Source organism: Lepisma saccharinum, chromosome 6 (genome assembly GCF_977018435.1).
Source record: "Lepisma saccharinum chromosome 6, izLepSacc3.1, whole genome shotgun sequence".
Taxonomy (NCBI): domain Eukaryota; kingdom Metazoa; phylum Arthropoda; class Insecta; order Zygentoma; family Lepismatidae; genus Lepisma; species Lepisma saccharinum.
The window spans coordinates 36274422-36293372 of NC_139234.1; the positions used below are offsets into that span (position 1 = coordinate 36274422).

At 38.4% G+C, this 18951-nt stretch overlaps 1 protein-coding gene across 1 annotated transcript in view; it reads left to right on the forward strand.

Annotated features, from left to right (window-relative positions):
• Window positions 1-18951, forward strand: part of KaiR1D (Kainate-type ionotropic glutamate receptor subunit 1D) — a 363464-nt gene that overhangs the window by 270468 nt on the left and 74045 nt on the right. The window contains exon 6 of the mRNA XM_083123772.1: window positions 3505-3646. Within this exon, the coding sequence (XP_082979898.1) occupies window positions 3505-3646 (142 nt within the window). The remainder of the gene's footprint in view (window positions 1-3504; window positions 3647-18951) is intronic.

An 18951-nucleotide genomic window follows, 5' to 3' on the forward strand; every position in this document is an offset into this window, starting at 1 on the left:
TTTATTAATATCTTCAAATTATTATTATTATTATTTACTTAAATTCAACCTTATGTTAACATTCATATTTATATTTTTTTCACATTTGTATTTTTTTTATAAATATTTTCTTGTTCTTTCACATTTATATTATAATATGACTAATATTACTGAAATGAGAATATTCGTAATTGTAGGTAATATGAATTTTATTTCTCTTTAGTGTAATCAAGTATTCCATCTGTACTCATATATTATCATATTATATATACTTATATTTTCTTATGTATTATCCTTTGGACACTTCATTTTTTAAAATAAACATGTTACAAATATTTTAGTCATCTTTAATCCTGACAGTAGTGCAATTTTTTGTCTATTTCAAAATTATTACCTTATTGCCAATTTACAAACTCAACTGTGTGAGTCAGTGAGGATACATGCCCTTGCTTTATTCAGGAGTCAGGTATTACTTTAGGGCTTCTTATTCCATTAAAATATTGTTCATCTTGTGGTTATCCAGGTGTATTTCCCTCACCCTTTATTTCTGTTGTGCTTATTCTGGCATCGAATTTTCCTGTCTTTCTTATTCTATTTGATTGTACCTCTTGTATACCAGTGCTGAATATTGATTTCACGTGTATTAAAACTTTTGCACTCAATCATTTCCAGTATTGGTTATTTATTTCGGCGATTATTCTATTTAGGTTGTAAGTTTTCGTTTATTTAAGTATTTAAATTACTTTTTACTCTTATTTATGATATCCCTTTCTTCATTATTTTTATTTTATCCGTTAGCTTTATTTTAAAAACGTTCTGTTGCTAAAGTAACACAGTAGAACCTGGAAAAGAATGGAAAATTCTTCTCATATTTCATTAATTTCTGTAACAATCCTACATTCCTCTCAGTTGTACAGTGGGATTGATGAGTAATACCGTGCAAATTGTCCATGACTATTTTCATTAATTTTTCTCTTACATCCTATGTGTTTTTAAGCGATGGATTTTTATGTATGCTGGTACAAAAGTTGTTAACAGCTTGTTTTGAGTTTTCTTTAATTTTTGAAGATCTTATTAGGTCAAATAAAGTACACGGACATGGTGATGGACTATTTGCACGGTAATACACATGGATACCACTGTACAACACCTAATTGTTCTAAAGCTACTAACCTAATGTTACCAAAGGCTTGATAAGCTGGAAGTTGAAAAGTGGAGATGAATCGAATATGTTTCCACCCTTATGTAGGGAAACACTGATAAATCTGCGTTCAATGGGTGTCATCAGTAAGATCTCTGTATTGTGATATTAAGAACTAAAACAACAATAGGATTTTGCCAATTCATACCACTGAAATATCGTAGCCATCCTTCAGGTGCTTAACGGAAGCTGATTACTCCAAAGCGGAGCTGAAAGTTGGCAAATCCTTTCTAGGGACGAGGACGAGGCATGTACTCGTATTTTCCAATAATCAAGAACCTTTGTTCCAAAGATTATTTTATGTGTATCCACACTTACTGGAACTGACGAAGAGATTACAATGGTTTTATATATATATATATACACGTGTGTGTGTGTGTGTTCTAATCAGATTTTAATACACATCTCAAACGTTACAATATATTTAAAGCAGTTTGAAGTAGAATATACCAGTCAATAAAATTTCATCTTTGTATCATCTGAGTAATCAAGAGGTATCGAATGGTATTACTGTTTGTTCTCCAGTTCTCCAGTTACAGAAGGCTATGACATTATATACATATTACATACATAGGTAATAACAAAACACGATAATATTAGCAATCGAATATTTACATTGCAAGCACTGTGTGTCATATCGCAGCAAAAGGGTACATTGTCAGTTCTTCTTGATTATATTACCGTCAAAAAAGTTACTCATTACTTGCTATAATTTCTCACTTTGTGTGTGTATGCAGTAAATTTAAGGAATAGAAACGTGAAGATTTTTTTTTACAAATAGTTTAGCATTTCAAACTAGTTCTTGCTGTATCCACTCTTAATAAATTAACATTAGGCAAATTGCATTACACCTTCCGAGAGCAGCTATATAAGAAATAAGTATCAGTAGTTTCTGTTTTTCTCTTTCACATGATATGAAATTTAATATAATTTTTAAAAAAATGTTAAAATTTTTCATTGGTTTGTTTGGTGTTCGTACTTACTATAGTGGTCTCAAATTTCTTACCTGTCTTTTTGTCTGGTGTTTCTCCTTTTAATTACAAGAATCCATGTGAGGCTCGTTATCTTTTCCATTGGGGAGATCATTGTCCTGGCCTGAATACATTTCAAAATTATGTACGTAGCTGAAATTTCCAGGGGTAACAGTTTGAAGCTGGGTAATTTCTTGCTTCCCATGGTCTGCACGGCCTGTATACCAAGTTTCACCGCAATCCGTTGCTTCGGAGGGCTAATTGTAACTACCCAGCATATCAACCAAGTTCGGTTGTTAATTTCTGTTTAAACTTTTCTCGGTAATAATAATATGTGCAAAATTTTAACTAGAAGTAGTAATTTGCTTCTATTTTATAGAACGGTATGTGCATTTTGCAACGTGCAAAGTTTTAAGGCATTAGTGCATCCAATAGGATGAATGTCAGGGGTGGGAAAGGACTTTGGAGTGTTGAGTATTGTAGGGTGACAAACTCTTCCGTATTTAACGGAATCTCCCGTACTAGAGCTATTTTTTTTATTCTCCCGGCTCCAGTGTTGAGATTCTATTTTTCCAGTATTTTTATTGACAACCAAGATGGTGAAATCTCAACTCATTCCGAGTTCGGCAAGCCATACAAAACTTGAAGTCGATTGCACGTTCAGCCTTTGGCGGGCGGAAGTGAAGTCATATCTTGCAGTAGTTGATTGATGCTTACTTCTGCAGCAGCAGTGGACAAATACATATGGGTTAGGACTAAGAACCGTGCTAATTTAAAAAGTTTTATTCTCTGTTGTGATATGTATATATTATATTAAATTAATTATTTTGTTTAATATTATCCATCCTAAAAACATTTACTGGAGTGATGCCCACTGCTAAAAATGGTCAAAATTTGTCAACTAAATCTTCCGGAAATTCAATGCCGAAAGTTGGAAATCTCCCTTAAATTCGTCTCAGATATGTGGAAATTTCTTTCTAATCATGCTTCCAAACTCAAAGCCATGCTGTGGCGTACGGATTCTTTTATTCCAATGCTCATATTTCCTTTGGAGAGAAACGCCCTCGGAAGGATGAAAGTGGCACTATACAACGCCATATGGGCAGGGACCTATCGGTTAATTTCCCCACGTGCATTCACCCAGAGCCCACCTCTCTCACTCTCCCATCCCGCATTTGCACGTAATGACCTTCATGTATCAACTCATTTGACTTTGTAAGTCTTCTCCGGGAGCTCGGGCAATATTGGCGAGGGTCCTCAGCCATTAAACTTGCCCATTAGATAACAGAGTGCCGGTTCGAAATGTCCGGGCCGAAACTTGCTTTAATTCCACGTTCTGTTTTTCCATTCCAGGCCGCTGCTCAAACAGATTAAAAATTCCGGGGAATCTCACATCGTGCTGGACTGCTCCACGGAGAGGATTCATGAAGTGTTGAAGCAGGCGCAGCAAATTGGAATGATGACAGCCTACCACAGCTACCTCATTACTTCCCTGGTACGTCAAATGTTAATGAAACGCTTGGAAAGATACTCTTTTGTTCCTCTTTTTCAGAACGTATTTCATACAGTTGTTCTTGTCAAATGAAAATTTTGTTACACCAAGATATATCCTTAGCTAAAGTTCAACAATAATGTTGCAGTCAGGGGTATGTAAGAGAACACGGTGTATCTGTTCTGTGACAAATAATAATGAGATTCACAAATCAATAAAACTGAATATATAAAAAAAATAAGTGAACAGGAATTTCCAGTGAGGGAAAGAGACGAAAATATAGCCTTCCAAAATTGAATTACATGTATTTTAAAATGAATAGGCTTTTTCAGTATTCGTCTCTAGCAAATTACATATAGCCTATTTGTATTTTTGGATGGATTAATGTTACAGTTATTAATGCTCTGTTGGATCTTTAGCCGATGGCAGCGTAGCAATTTTCGTTGCGAAGAGCCGCTGTGATATTTCAAATTATCAGCCTACCTCCGTGGCGGAGTGGTTTTCACCGCGCTCTACGACGCCAGGAGTCACGAGTTCGAAATCCAGCATTGGCATGCGTGTTCTTTCCATCATCAATTTCATCATATCTCCACTCATTCTCATCCTCGCGATGAGACAAAAGTGACATAAAAGCGACATTAAATTTAAAAAAATTAAATCATATTCCAAATTATCAAAAGTTACATCTGCTTAGAATTCCTTCTACAGGGGGTGTAAGGGGTACCTTCCACGTAGGGGTCCAGTCATTGCAGGCAGCGTTTGGTGTACGCGAGTGTGGTAGTGTCTGTGCCGTGTGTGATTGAACAGAGTTGTGTCAAAGTTGCCCGTCATGAATGCGAGTGAGGAGCAACGAATAGCGATTAAGTTCTGTTTCAAAGCCGGTAAAACGGCGACAGAAACTTTTCAGATGATAAATACAGCTTACGGAGATCAACCATTATACCGGTTTAATGTGTTCCGATGGTATGGACGCTATCGTGACGGACGAGACGACATTGCAGACTATCCCAGGAGTGTGGCCGTTCAGTTGAGCGTCGAAATGAACAGAACATCGATACGAATTTGTCCCGGTAGGTCAAACTGTGAATCAACAGTACTACAAAGGCGTAATTGAAAGGCTTCTTCAAAGGATTCGGCGTGTCCGACCGGCCATGGCTGCCTCCAATGACTGGTTTCTGCTGCATGACAATGCCCCCGCGCACAACGCCATTACTGTCAGGCACTTTTTGGCCAAAAAAATGTGACTGTGTTGGACCACCCCTCCGGACTTTTCAGCTGTGGACAATTTCCTGTTCCAGAAATTAAAATCCCCATTGAACGGTCATGTTTTCGATTCTGTTTGTGACATTCAGAAGGGCGTGACGCGTGTTTTACACTCGATTCCGGAAGGTGACTTCAACCACCGCATCCAGAGACTTTTTGAATTTGAATTTGAATTTAAAATTTTGGGAGCGTCATCACTTAGGCTATTTTGCTCCCGTCACATTACACGGGGCCAGCCCCTTATCATTACAAATAACAACTCTAACGTTGCGTAACTAAAAATCTTAAAATGTTCTGACTTGTGTTAAAAGCTGAGGCTGTAAGGACAAAAAAAACAGGACATACAAACAAAATTATACTGGCCATGGGAGGTTGATTGATTGAGTTAAAATTTATGGGTGCGTCGGCACTTAAGGCCATTTCGCACCTTTTTGTGTATACGGGGAAATGTCCCCTTATCTAAAATTCTGACTGAGATTTAAAAAAAAAAAAAAAAAAAAAAGAGGTGTAGAGAGCCCCTTGGGAAAAACTAAAAGTGCAAGGTTGTAAAGAGACCTGCACGAGACAAACACGACACATTAAAAAGTCAGAACAAACTAAAAACCTCCTTACAGACGGTGGAAGGGTCCAGCTCTTCGCAAAAAACTAAAAACACGTGATAAAATACTGCTGTCATCACCCAAGAGGGATGACAAACAGCCGGAAAGGTTAAAAGTCTGCCGGAGGTAAGCAAGATCGACACATTCAACGAGAATGTGTCGGATGCTTAAAATAACATTACAAGTACGACACAACGGAGGGTCCAGCCCTTGCAGTAGGTGACCATGCGTGAGACGGCTGTGTCCTATACGCATGCGGGTAAGAATTACTTCTTCTCGCCGAGAGGGACGAGACGAGGAACGCCAAACACCTATGGTGGGCTTAACAGAGTGAAGCTTGTTCCCCGTTTCCACATCCCACTCGGTCTGCCAAGTGTCAAGAAGGCGAGAACGGAACACATTCTGCAGGTCGCTAGCTGGCAAAAGGTGGACGAGAACGTCGCCATCTGCATCAGCAGACTTGGCGGCAGCATCAGCTGCTTCGTTCCCCTGGATGCCCACGTGGCTAGGGACCCAACAGAAGTGTACATCTGTGCTGGCAGATAAGGACACAAGCCGTCTGAATATGCGTTGCGCTACCGGATGCCGGGAATACGGCGAATCCAGAGACTGCAACACGCTGGTCGAATCGCAGCACACAAGGACTTTCTTCAGCCCATTCACGTCTGCAAAGTCCAGTGCTTTTAGAATGGCGTACAACTCTGCCGTAAAGATGGAACAGGCAGGATGTAGCGAGAAACTGGAACTTTGAGAGTCTAGGACGAAGGCGCAACCAACTGATTCGACTGTCTTGGACCCATCCGTGTAAAACACATTAAAATTGGGGTGCTTCGCACGAAGTTCTAAAAACCGTTGCTGGTATACAACCATTGGTGTTTCTGCCTTTGGAAGGGCAGTCAGGCAAAAATCGATAGAAGGTGCAGGAAACTCCCAGGTAGGGAGAGGCGGAATGAGTGGAGAGACGCCAGGAAGATCACTGTCAACACCAAGTGCTGACAGGATCTCGTCTGCACGAACACCAAATGGTCTAGTGGCACTAGGTTGGAGCCGATACCTTGCCAGCCTACTCTCGTCGGAGATGGTGTCAAATGAAGGATGTGAAGGCATCGAGCGAAGATGGAGGAAGTAGTTCACTACCAGCCGCTGTCTTCGCAGAGACAGCGACGGCTCAGATGCCTCTACGTACAAACTGGCGACTGGACTCGTATCCAGAGACTGTACGACCATACAAACACGTGTGTCCACTTAGGAGGGATGTATACTGAAGAATAAACAATAAAAGTTTTGATTGCTTTCCTGTAAGTATGTTTTTCATTCCAGTCCTAAAACTTAGTAGACGCACTGTAGACATCTACGACCCCTGTACAGACAACACCGAAAGCAAGCTATACGAGAAATTCTCTGGAATTCTCTAGAAGGAATTCCAAACAGATTTTCACAATTTGGAATATCATAGTTGCTTTTGTAAAGGATGAGAAATTTTCGAAAAAGTTTTGACCGATGCAAGACAATGGTCCAGAGGAACCTTAACATCCCTCGTACCCTATCTTTATGTTCTTTATTTGTTGATTTTGAAATTGTGTTTCCGTTTTTCGCGTCACCAAATTTCATTAAGCACAATTTCTGCACATCGAGATGAACAAGTACAATGTTTCGCATACATGGACCAGCTTGCTATCAAAAAGCTCTGCGTTATTCAGGCTTCCGCGAGTGAACCAGAATTTCATAAGCCTTTGTATACATAAAATATTACGCGCTGTACCACCACGAGCATACGCAAGTTTCCAACGACGAGTTTGCTGTCTCTTGTAAAGTCCTTAGAATGCAAGGGAGATCCTGCCAACGCGGTTCGAGCAAACCACGCGAAGATTCGTCCACAATCCGCTTACTGGTATCTCCGCCGTCGCAGATGAGTCCCGCGATGTGGAATTCCTCTTTCTCTTGCACGGTCACCGTCTCTATCGATCGCCAACGCGATAATGCTCTGCATGTAATCTTCTTAGGGAGACGCTCGCTGATTTTAATTCCTCTCCAGCCCCCCACCCTCTCTCACAGGCCGAAATCAAACAAGCACTCAACTTATTTTTCAACGTTTGTTCTCTGTCCTCTTCGTTTGCCGGTGCTCTTGAAATTACCAACTGTTTTCGTTTTAGAGTTCGGTGGAAAACGATGCAAACAAAAGTGTAAAAAAAAAGTGCTTTGGAGGAAAACTACGACTCTTTTTAACCGATTGTGAGAGTGCCATAGAAAGTTCTCTATATCACTGAAGTTTAGATGACAGCAAAAGGTTCAGTGCTATGGAGCCTGCAAGTAAAAAGTAACTTGTAATGCAGTACAGGGTGAAGCAAAAGTCAGGTGAATTCCACCAAGGTCGTCAGACCTAACACTCTTGGATTCTTACTTGTGGGAACACGTAAAGGCTATCGCGTACACTAAGAAAATTAAGAACTTGCACCACTTCAAAGAAAGGATCACAGGCGCCATCTCTCAAATCACATCCGCCACACTAACAGGCTGGTTTGATGAACTAAATTCTAAACTAAAAGTTTTAATTAAAGAAACAAAACATGTTCGATTTAAAATATGACATTCAATTTCAGGCACATTTCACCAACTGAAAGAGTATTTTCAAAATGAATAATATTTGGATAACCGACAAATCCAAAATTGACTTTGAGGCCGTAAATCACTTGATAATCACAGAAATATAATTTTACTTGAGCATTACCTTAATTTTGTATCTTGATTGTGGAACTAATGTGTTGCAACGAGCAGTATGTTTTAGAGATTGTTTATAATCTTTTATGTACTGCATGAGAATACTGAAGTCAATTTTAGTTTCCTAATCAAATAAAAAGTATTCATTGTAATCTTTAAAAAGGAAAGCCTTTGTTTATTTGCAGATGTTCATGACAGAAATTCAATTGCAAAAACAAGTTACCAAATTAACATATATTTCTCTTACATATTTGTGGTATGAGCTCGTATGCTTTATACAGGATGAGGAAGGAAGCAGATATAAAAGGTAGAAAATTACTGTTCTTGGGTAGCTTGTCCTGCTTTGTCAAGAAACCTGATCAGCATACTGAACAAAGCCATCACATGAGATACGACATCAATAATAAGATCCGTTTTTGTGGCCAAATAACTTCAAAGGAGGTAATGAAATTATCAGTGTGAGGAGACGGAGAAATAATTGCCTCCTATCTTACATTATACTCTGTACGCCTAGAGTGGTTTGCCTGTCCCAAAATAGTAAGCTGAAGGCAAACCTCTGTCGGTTTTAAAGCGTGGAACGTTTTGTTCCAGCTTACAAATCACATGAAATACCTTCGTTCGCATCAGTGTGCTGGTCTGAATGCACAAGGTCATGTTCCACTGATAAGCAGATACCACGTGACTCCGCGGCCAACCGTCAGCACCGAAGAGAACCTTCTGTAACTTTGCGAGGATCCTTCGCATCCCCGAAAAAGCGCATGCTCCATGTAGTCCTGTCACGTTTTGCACAACTGGCTAACTAGTAGTGAGTTTGGACTCTGGATATATTTTGAACTCAGGGAAAAGTGATGATGTGCAGTTTTCTATGTTTCGATTGTGTGCTCAAATGTTGCAGTAAACATAACTCCGTGACACACAACAACAATTACATTAGACAGTTATTTCCGAGAAAAAAGCACTTCAAAGATTAGAAACTTAGCAAGAGTTACTAAGGAAACGTCTGTCTGGTGGTAGCGTGTTAGTTTGACAAGTAGAAGGTACTGGGTTCGATTCCAGTTTGATTGCCTCCAGTTTCTTCCTTAACTCGAGCAACCATTTATCTTCATTTTATTTATTGCGCACATTCTTATTTTATTTGCTGTGCGAAGTGTTGAATTTTCTAATTGAATTTTGTTTTCCAAACGTTTACGATAATTACTTGTGAATAGTATTATATTTATTTCTGGATCGTTTTCTCGAAAAAAAATGTATATTTTTCGCCAGGTATAACATTTTCTTGAATAAGACACGTGGACAATTTAATACGTAAATATTTATAAAATGATGAGAAAAGTGGAAAACTATCGTAAAAAATCATTTTAATAAATAAAATTGAAAACAGTAAAATAGAGATTCATACCCAAAAATAAAGTAAAAATTTCACATTTATTTAAATAAGTTAGTAAATAAAATGCAAAAATGAGTTGCTCGAGATATTTAAAAAAATTGTATAGGACGGGAATCGAACCCAAAACGTTCAGGACGTGATTTATTCGCTACCACGAAGCCACCTGGCCGCCTAAATATCATGCAATAGCTTCGCCTTATCAAGGCACTTGGAAAGCATCGAACCCTTCAGGCGCTTTTCATCGGATTTTTTTCTTATTTTAAGTCCACTTTATGCACAGTAAGAAAGCTAATACCGGACTGGACCTACAGTTTAAAGTGGGATCCCACCCATTTAACATGTAAACCGTATCAAACGTTTCCTCGGAAATTGTTGGCTAGTGTACGATATTATCAATACTCGTTTCGAGCATGGATGTTTGTGTTTGTCCCAATGAAAATAAAGAGAACATAGAGAAAATTGACATGTGTGACAATTGAGAAAAATGTGAAAAACGGGAGATACTGAGGAGTAGGTGCATTTCTTTAATTTAAAATAAAAAACTACAGGGTATCCTACCAAAATACAAAGTCCCGTTCCAAGCCGTAGCCCCTCCTTCTTAGATGAAATCAACAGATATTCGCAGTTTGTAACTTGTGTGTCTTTTCCTGAAAAACTTAGATATTTTAGTTTAGTTTACAATTTTAGTTCATCATCAGTTCTCTCTTGTTTATTTATGTTAATAACTAAATTGCTATTATACGAGGCGCATCCAGAAAGTAAGTTTCCTTATTTTTTTAAAAAAATAAAACCAACACAGTTTCAGGAAACCATTTATTGGCAACAGGTACAGCAAAGGTTCAGATATTTTAAAACATAGCAACCACCAGAATTGAGACACTTGTCGTATCGTGGTATCAACTTTTGGATCCCACTGTCGTAGAACTCAGCCGCCTGTGAATGGAACCAGCGTGTGACAGACGTCTTCAGCTCTTCGTCGTTGCCAAAACGCTCACCGGAGGACAGGAATTTCTTGAGGTGCAAGAAAACGTGAAAATCGCTGGGAGCCAGATCAGGACTGTAAGGTGGATGATCAAACAACTCCCAGCCAAATTCCGTCAAAACAGCTGCTGTGCGCCGAGCCGTATGTGGACGAGCATTGTTGTGGAGGAGCACAACACCTGCAGAAAGCATGCCACGCCTCTTGTTTTGAATGGAACGTCGCAATTTCCTTACTGTTTCACAGTAATGGTCAGCGTTCACCGTTTCACCTCTGGGGAGGAAGTCAATGAGCAAAATGTCCTTCCTGTCTAAAAACACGGTGCACATCACTTTCTGTACCGACAGCGTCTGTTTGAATTTCTTCTTGACCGGAGATCCACTATTCCGCCAATGCATTGACTGCTGCTTGGTTTCCGGGGTGAAGTGCGAAATCCACGTCTCATCGCCCGTGACGATCCTGTCGAGGAAATCATCGCCGTCATCATGGTACCGTTGCAGGAATGTCAGTGCTGCTCCTAACGTTTCATTTTGTGTTCGGGTGTCAGGTTTTTCGGCACCCATCTGGCACACAATTTTTTGAACAGCAGGTGCTGCGTGACAATCTCATGCAACACGGATCGCGATATCTGCGGAAAAAGGCTACTCAACTCCGTAATCGTGAAGCGACGGTTCTCTACGATGCGCTGCCGCACCAGCTCAACCAGATCATCAGTGATGAGGGACGGACGCACACTGCTCTCTTCATCATGGACACTTTTACGACCTTCCGAAAACTGCCGACACCAGCGACGCACCATCTGCTTACTCATAATGTTCGGCCCATAGACCTCACAGAGCTGACGATGAATGTCAATTGGCGCAATGCTTTGTGCATTCAGGAACTTTATCACCGACCGAATCTCGCATGCGGCGGGAGAAGGAATACGAGCTTCCATTTCGGACCACTGCTGCCTCGCTACTGGCATGCGGCGGGAAAAGAATACGAGCTTCCACTGCGGACCACTGCTGCCTAGCTACTGGCGCCGGGCGGGATCTGTCCGCCTGGCATATGATTGATACGTCTTAGCTCTGCTGCGCATGCGCAATTTACACGGCTCATTATGTTTACTTTCACGGGAAAAAAATAGGGAAACTTACTTTCTGGATGCGCCTCGTATTATGAAGATACATTTCACTGTTCATAAGTCATGCATTGCTAACTGCTAAAAAAATAAAACATTGTAAACTGTTGAAAAGTAATGCATTGTTCTCTGCAGTTTTCAATGCAACATTCAGGCTTTCTGATCGTGCATCTTAGGCTTCACATCAGGGTATGATCATTTATAAGTTGGTTTAAGCGAAATTCTCCATTTTTATTCTTTCAATATATGACATCAACATCACAATGCAAAAACAGTTATTAATGGTTTCAAAGTCATTTGGTGGGAATAAAAAAATCGTATTATTTTGGTTTCGAACATGCAAACGCAAGTATCAAAGTCTTTACTTGAGGCAGCACTCACGATTTTGAAACGTCGAAAGGTAATCATTTTACGGAGAACATGAAAGTTGGTGTGTTGACAGGATGTAGCTACTGCCATATTAGCACTGACAGCTAGGAACCGATCTCAATGATAACATGGCTGCATGCTTCTCGCTAATAACTGTGATTTTTCAACATATACACAAATACATCGTCGCTTCGGAACAAGAAATTTTCATATTTGCTGCTTTCAGATTACCAACATACGAAGTGGCATGTATTTTAAAAGGTTTTGAAGAAACCTCAGTTTTATAAATAAGGTTGGATGAAATTAGACGAAAAAATGTTACCTCCCGCTGGGCTCGAACTCAGGTTGCTCGCATGCAAGTCTGACACGATAACCAGCACTCCAAACGAGACAACACGAAACGTTTTTGCAAGTAGTCAACTAAAAGAAAAGTTTATTTTCAGATTGCTAATTCCCAAAGTATAACATGACTTGGCAGGTGTGTCTTGCATTTTCTGTACTTTTGTTATTTGAGTAACTTTGATCTCTCCCTAGGTTAATGACGGGAATAGTGAGGAATGTATTTTAGACGAAGAATATAAATAGACACCCAGGAATAATCACCCTCGCAAAAAATCCAGAACTCGAGCCTGGAACCTTCGATGCGAGGTGTGTTTCTTGTTCTAACTATATCTGTGTGTTTTCGTTAGATTCATAGTATTTCGTGAGTAAATATGAAGAAAGTAAATAAATAAGAAAAGTGGGTGGAAGGGACTGGAGAATCGTAGCTACGGAACCATTGAGAAGATATCCTTCGCTAAGATAGAGGATCTCTATATCCCTTTTGATAGAGAACCTATTAGAAGAATGAAAGGACAGATTAAAATATTAAATTTGACGTGTATCCTTTCGTCAAAATGTCAGGATTTCAGGAACCTAAAGAAATACAAAAAGTTACGTACACAAGAATTAAAACAGGAGAACTAAGGACAGTATGCAAGCAAAAGGAATTTAAAAGGCAAGTCAAGGAAAAGTTGAACAAAAGGGAGAGAGAGAGCTTAGTATCCAGAACCAAGATAAAGAAGAATTAGAAGAAAGATGGAATATTCTATAAAGAGAATTGATTAAAACAGCTACAGAAGTTTGTGGCTTAACAACTGTAGGAGATCAAAAGAAAAGATCAAGATGGTGGAATAACTTGGTTAAAGAAATCGTTAAAAGGAAGAAACAAGCATGGAAGAGGTACATGGAAAATAAAACAGAGGAGAAATGGAATGAGTATGTTCAGAGGAGAAATGAAGCAAAAGAAGCAGTCCGACAAGCAAGGAAAGAATCATGGGAAGAGTTTGGGTTAGAAATACAGAAAAACTATCAAGGGAATTGTCGAAAGTTCTGGCAGACAGTAAAAGCAATGAAAGGAAAATATGGGAAGAGAATAAGAAACATATAAGATGAATCAGGAAAGATCCAAATATAATCTGAAGATATATTGAAGACATGGAGTAAGTATTACGAAAACACATTTAGAGATGAAAATGGGAAGATGAATGGAGAAGATGCAATAGAGGGTGCAACTGTAGAAGAGGATGGAAGAGATGAAATAAAAATGCAAGAAGTGGAGGATGCAATAAAGAGAGTGAAATTAGGAAAAGCAGCAGGAGCAGACGGAGTATACCCAGAACTAATAAAGATGGGAGGAAAGAAAGTTGTACAAAGATTTGTAATGAAGCATGGAAGAGAATTAAAATACCCAAAGATTGGGAAAGAAACATGATCATACCAATCCACAAAAAGGGTAGCACTGTAAAATGTGGAAACTATAGAGCAATCTGTCTATCTTCAGTAGCTCTAAAAATATACACAAGAATCTTGGAAAGGAGGCTAAGAGATCAAGTAGGAGGAGGAGTTAGAAGAAGAACAAGCAGCTTTCAGAAGAGGAAGACAAACGCAAGATCACATTTTCACGCTACGACAAGCCATAGAAAAAATTCTTAGGAGAGAAAAAGAACTGTTTGTAGCCTTTCTGGATTTAAAGGCAGCCTTTGATACAGTACCACGACAGCAACTATGGGCAGCGTTACAGAAAATAGGATCCCTGAAAAATTAGTAAGAAGAATAAGAAGAATACAAAGTGTCTACAAGACAGTTAAAGGAATAGTGAGAATAGGAGGGGAGAAATCAAAAGAATTTAACATGAACAAAGAAGTTAAACAAGGAGATTATAGCCTTAGCTTCTTATTATGTATAATACTAATGGAGCAAATACATAAACAAGGTAGAAAAAGAACACGAAAATGTAAGGTTGGAAATAGGAAACTAAAGCCAGTTTATGTGTAATCACTTCTGTATGCTGATGACACAGCATTAATAACATCAAGAAAACAGGAACTACAAAATACAATAATAGAATGGGTCAGCTCAATACAGGATAGAGAAATGATAGTGAACCCAAAGAAGAGTAAAGCAATGCATATATCAAAGCATGGAAATGAAGAGAGATTGGAAATAAAATGACAAGGAGAACAGCTAGAACAAGTGAATAGATATGAATATTTGGGAACAATAATAACAGCCGATGGAAAAGTAGAAGAAGAAATAAATAGCAGGGTTCAAAAGACAATAAAATATATTAGCAAATAAGTAATACAATAGTAGGGAAAAAGGAGGTACAATAAAATACTAAATTAAGGATTTACAATACCATAATTATACCAACAATGCTCCAAGCTTAACGCTCTAAAATAAGCATAAAACTAGATTAACAGCAACAAAGATGAAATACCTCAGAAGACTCGTAGCAAAAACCAGACGAGATAGAATCAGAAACACTAAAATCAGGGAACAGCTACAAGTAGAATCAATTGAAGAGATAATAGAAAGAAGAACACTGGGCTGGTATGGCCATGTCATGAGAATGGGAGAAGAAAGAAAACCGAAACAAGTAATGGAAGCTAGACCAGAAGGAAGGAGAGGAAGAGGAAGACCTCGGATAGAATGGGAGCAATACCTGTCAGAGACGGTTACTAAAAGAGGAAAGGCACTAATGGAAGTTAAGAGAATGGCACAAGATAGGAAGAGTTTTAGCAGATGGCTGAAGGACCCCGACGCCTAACAGCACGAAGGGGAAGAAGATTTAAGTAAGTAAGTAAGTTTTTTAGAAGAAGAATATAAATAGACACCCAGGAATAATCACCCTCGCAAAAAATCCAGAACTCGAGCCTGGAACCTTCGATGCGAGGTGTGTTTCTTGTTCTAACTATATCTGTGTGTTTACGTTAGATCAATGGTATTTCGTGAGTAAATATGAAGAAAGTAAATAAATAAGAAAGTGTGTGGGAGGAACTGGAGAATCGTAGCTACGGAACCATTGAGAAGATATCATATCCTTCGCCAAGATAGAGAATCTGTATATTCCTTGTGATAGAGAACCTATTAGAAGAATGAAAGTATAGATTAAAATATTAAATTTAATGTGTATCCTTTTGTCAAAATGTCTAGAAAACAATATAATATACTTGTTCACTGCTAGAAAAAAAGTTTTGCGCATGGTGGGGATCAAACACATGCTTCGCTGATGAAAGCTCTGCACACTAACCAACACACTATCAATAACACTACATGTTATTTTCTCCAGTCAGTCTGTTTCCTTCATCAACACCTGAAAAAGCAAATGCATATTAATTTCACTGATAACACTGATGAACAAATTCAAACTTTTTTTTGCTCCTTTGAACGAAAATAGGTGATTATTTATAACTCGACCCCGCTGAATCCAAATCTGAAAGTAGAAATGCTGTGTCACCTATAGTTTTCCCTGGATTTTCATATTTTGTTTTTAATAAAAATTTAATTCTCTTTGTAATAATACATCGAAATTTGAAATTATTTTTGTTTGTTTGCTCATGAAATAAGATTTAAATATTGAAGTGAATAACTATGAAATATAAAAAAATAAAAATATATATATAGGACCGATTTTGACTGTTCAATTAAGAAATTTCATGCAAAAAGAGAAAAAGAAAACACATTTTTACTCATATTTTCAAAATTTCTTTCTTGAACTCTACCGTTTCTAACTGCCACCAGAAACCTCTTCCTTGACGTTCCAACAGTAGTCTGCTAACATGTTCTGTACCGATTTACCTGCATATCGTTTCTCCATGACAGAAATGTCCTGGTGAAATCTCTCGCTTCATTCGTCACTAACCGCGTCCAAGTTAGGGGAAAAAAAGTACAAATGCGAAAGTAAAAAGTGAATTTTCAAGGACATATTGTACCCCATGTGCTGATAACACTTCAACAAGTTCTTAACAAGTTTCTTGTAGTTGTCAGCTTTCACATTTCCAAGAAAATTACAGCATACTTGTCTGAAAGCTAACCATGCGCATTTCTCTTTTTCTGTTAGCAATTCCACGAAGTTGTCATCATGAATGATCTCACGGATTTGCGGCCCAATAAATAAACCTTCTTTTAACTTACTATAACTGAGTTTAGAAAATGTTTTTCTCAAGTACCCAAAACTATCACCGTGTTTATCCAAAGCCTTAACAAAATTTTTCATCAGCAATAACTTTATATGCAACGGTGGTAACAAAATCTTGTCTTTCTCAAGTAGAGGGTGATTCCTAACACTCTTTTCTCCAGGAATTAAGTTTTTCCGTATGGGCCAATCCACAATGTTGTAATGTTTATCTTTTACCCGGCTGTCCCATTCGCAAAGAAAGCAACAAAATTTTGTAAACCCAGACTGCATGGCTAACAGTATACCAATCATTTTGAGGTCTCCGCATATCTGCCAACCATATTTTTCATAATTTATCACTTTTAATATTGTATCCATATTTTCATACGTTTCCTTCATGGTGGAAGAATAGGCAAGGGGTACTGATGGGTATATATTCGCATTATTCAACAATACTACTTTTAAAGTATTCTTAGATGAATCTAAAAATAGTCTCCACTCGTTTGGGTTGCGACTCCTTCCACGTTCTTGCAGAAGTCCTTCTACATCATTGCATTACTAACAGAAAAAAAAATGTGTCCGTGATTGTTGGCGTTTCCGATATGACACCTTAACACCATCTTGTAATAAATTCCACCATCGGAGATGAGAACCTAATAATTCCCCTGAACTTTAGAAAGGTTGAGGTCTCTGACTAGATCATTTAGTTCGGATTGGGAAATAAAGTGAGGTATATTTGGATCAGGAAAATTTTGATCGCTGTGTGAATATGAGAGTCCAGGTTCGTCATCTGGAGAAGCACTGCTTGGTTCTGTTTTATCCACTGTCCATTCGTTAGGAGGCTTAGGAATTGGTATAAAATCATGACTCATAGGTTTCTTGGCTGAAGGAACATCAGGATAAAATATAGAATGTTTTGATTTTGAACTATATCCCACTATGTTTGTTAAACAGAAGTAACAATCCTTAGTATGATCTTTCTGTTCTGTCCATATTACAGGGTTTCCGAAGGGCATTGATTTGTGAGTGCCATTAAGCCAACCACGTAAAGTTCGCGAACAATTACAACAAATTTTACCTGGTGTCCAGCTTTTTCCCTCGTCTTCTTTACTTCCAAAATACAACTCATATGCTTTTTTCACTATAGGAGTGATAGTATTTCTCTGCGACTTCGGATTAAATTCCCCGCAAACATAACAAAACAAGTTCGGGTTATTCACTCATTTGCGTGACATGGCGAACTCATTAATTGAGTTATAATGAATTTCTTTAGAAAAACAATTATGAATGCTCTGATCATTTTGTTAAAATACAACTTACACTTCACTTCACTATACACAATATTACATTCACAATTTCACGAACATACACAAATATAAACTATGGCTACTCGCGAAGGCTACTCGCGAAGTTATCGGAAAGGAACTTAAGACTCGACTAACCCACAAAAGAACAAATTTTAACAGAGAAACAGGAAATTACTCTACTGCCATATGTTTCCTCCACGAAATATTAAGTGCCAGTCATAAACACACAAGGTGGCTAAAAAGGTTCTTATCCATTTGCTAGGAACCAAACGTTAAGCCGTATGCGGAGCAGGGTGCGGAGATCTGAAACCATAAAACTATAAACTGTGGGTGTTCTGCAAAAACTTTAGGTGATACAGGGAAAAGGATGCGATATTCGTTATCAGCACATCTGAATACATAAAGATCACTTAGTTTTATTTACAGGAGTATTTCATTGTTTATCAGTGTGATTGTTTCATTGTCTATTGATAGAAACCACGTATGTAAAAAATAGACTCATTCTTTCTGTGAAATATCACATGTTTCACGCATCACGCTTCTCCGTTTACTGTTATTTGGACATTCACTTTGAAGTTAGAACTTAGCTTTGTTCGTGTGTTTTCACGTGCATGTGTGTGACAAGAGTGGTGTGAACGTGTGTTGAATGTTGTTCTATGTATTATTTTCGTTCAAAGCATTAATATAATTGTAAAATATAGAATTTAGTGTAATGCAAGGAGTGAAAATATAAACCCAGTCCGTCAGGTTCGTTCCCAAACAACATTAAATAAAGGAACGTAACGTGGACCTAGTATTATTCCATGTCGTGAACACGAGACATTACTTCCGACAATCTTCATCTCGTATATCTCTTTGGCATCACTGCTCAATTTACAGAGATGTATAGCCGTGACTAGTATGCAAGTCACAGAATTACAATGTTGGTTGGATTGTCTACTCACAAGGAGCTTGGTGGTCAGACATCGAGGGCTTGCTTCAGTGCTTCTTCAATAGGGTCGTTACAACCCAGAAGTGTCCGTGACTGTACAAGTAACAACTGTACATCTACTTTCACAACCCTTGTACATGTGTGTGTGTGTGGTTGGTTGTGGTTGTAACGTTTCTATTGAAAATGGCAAC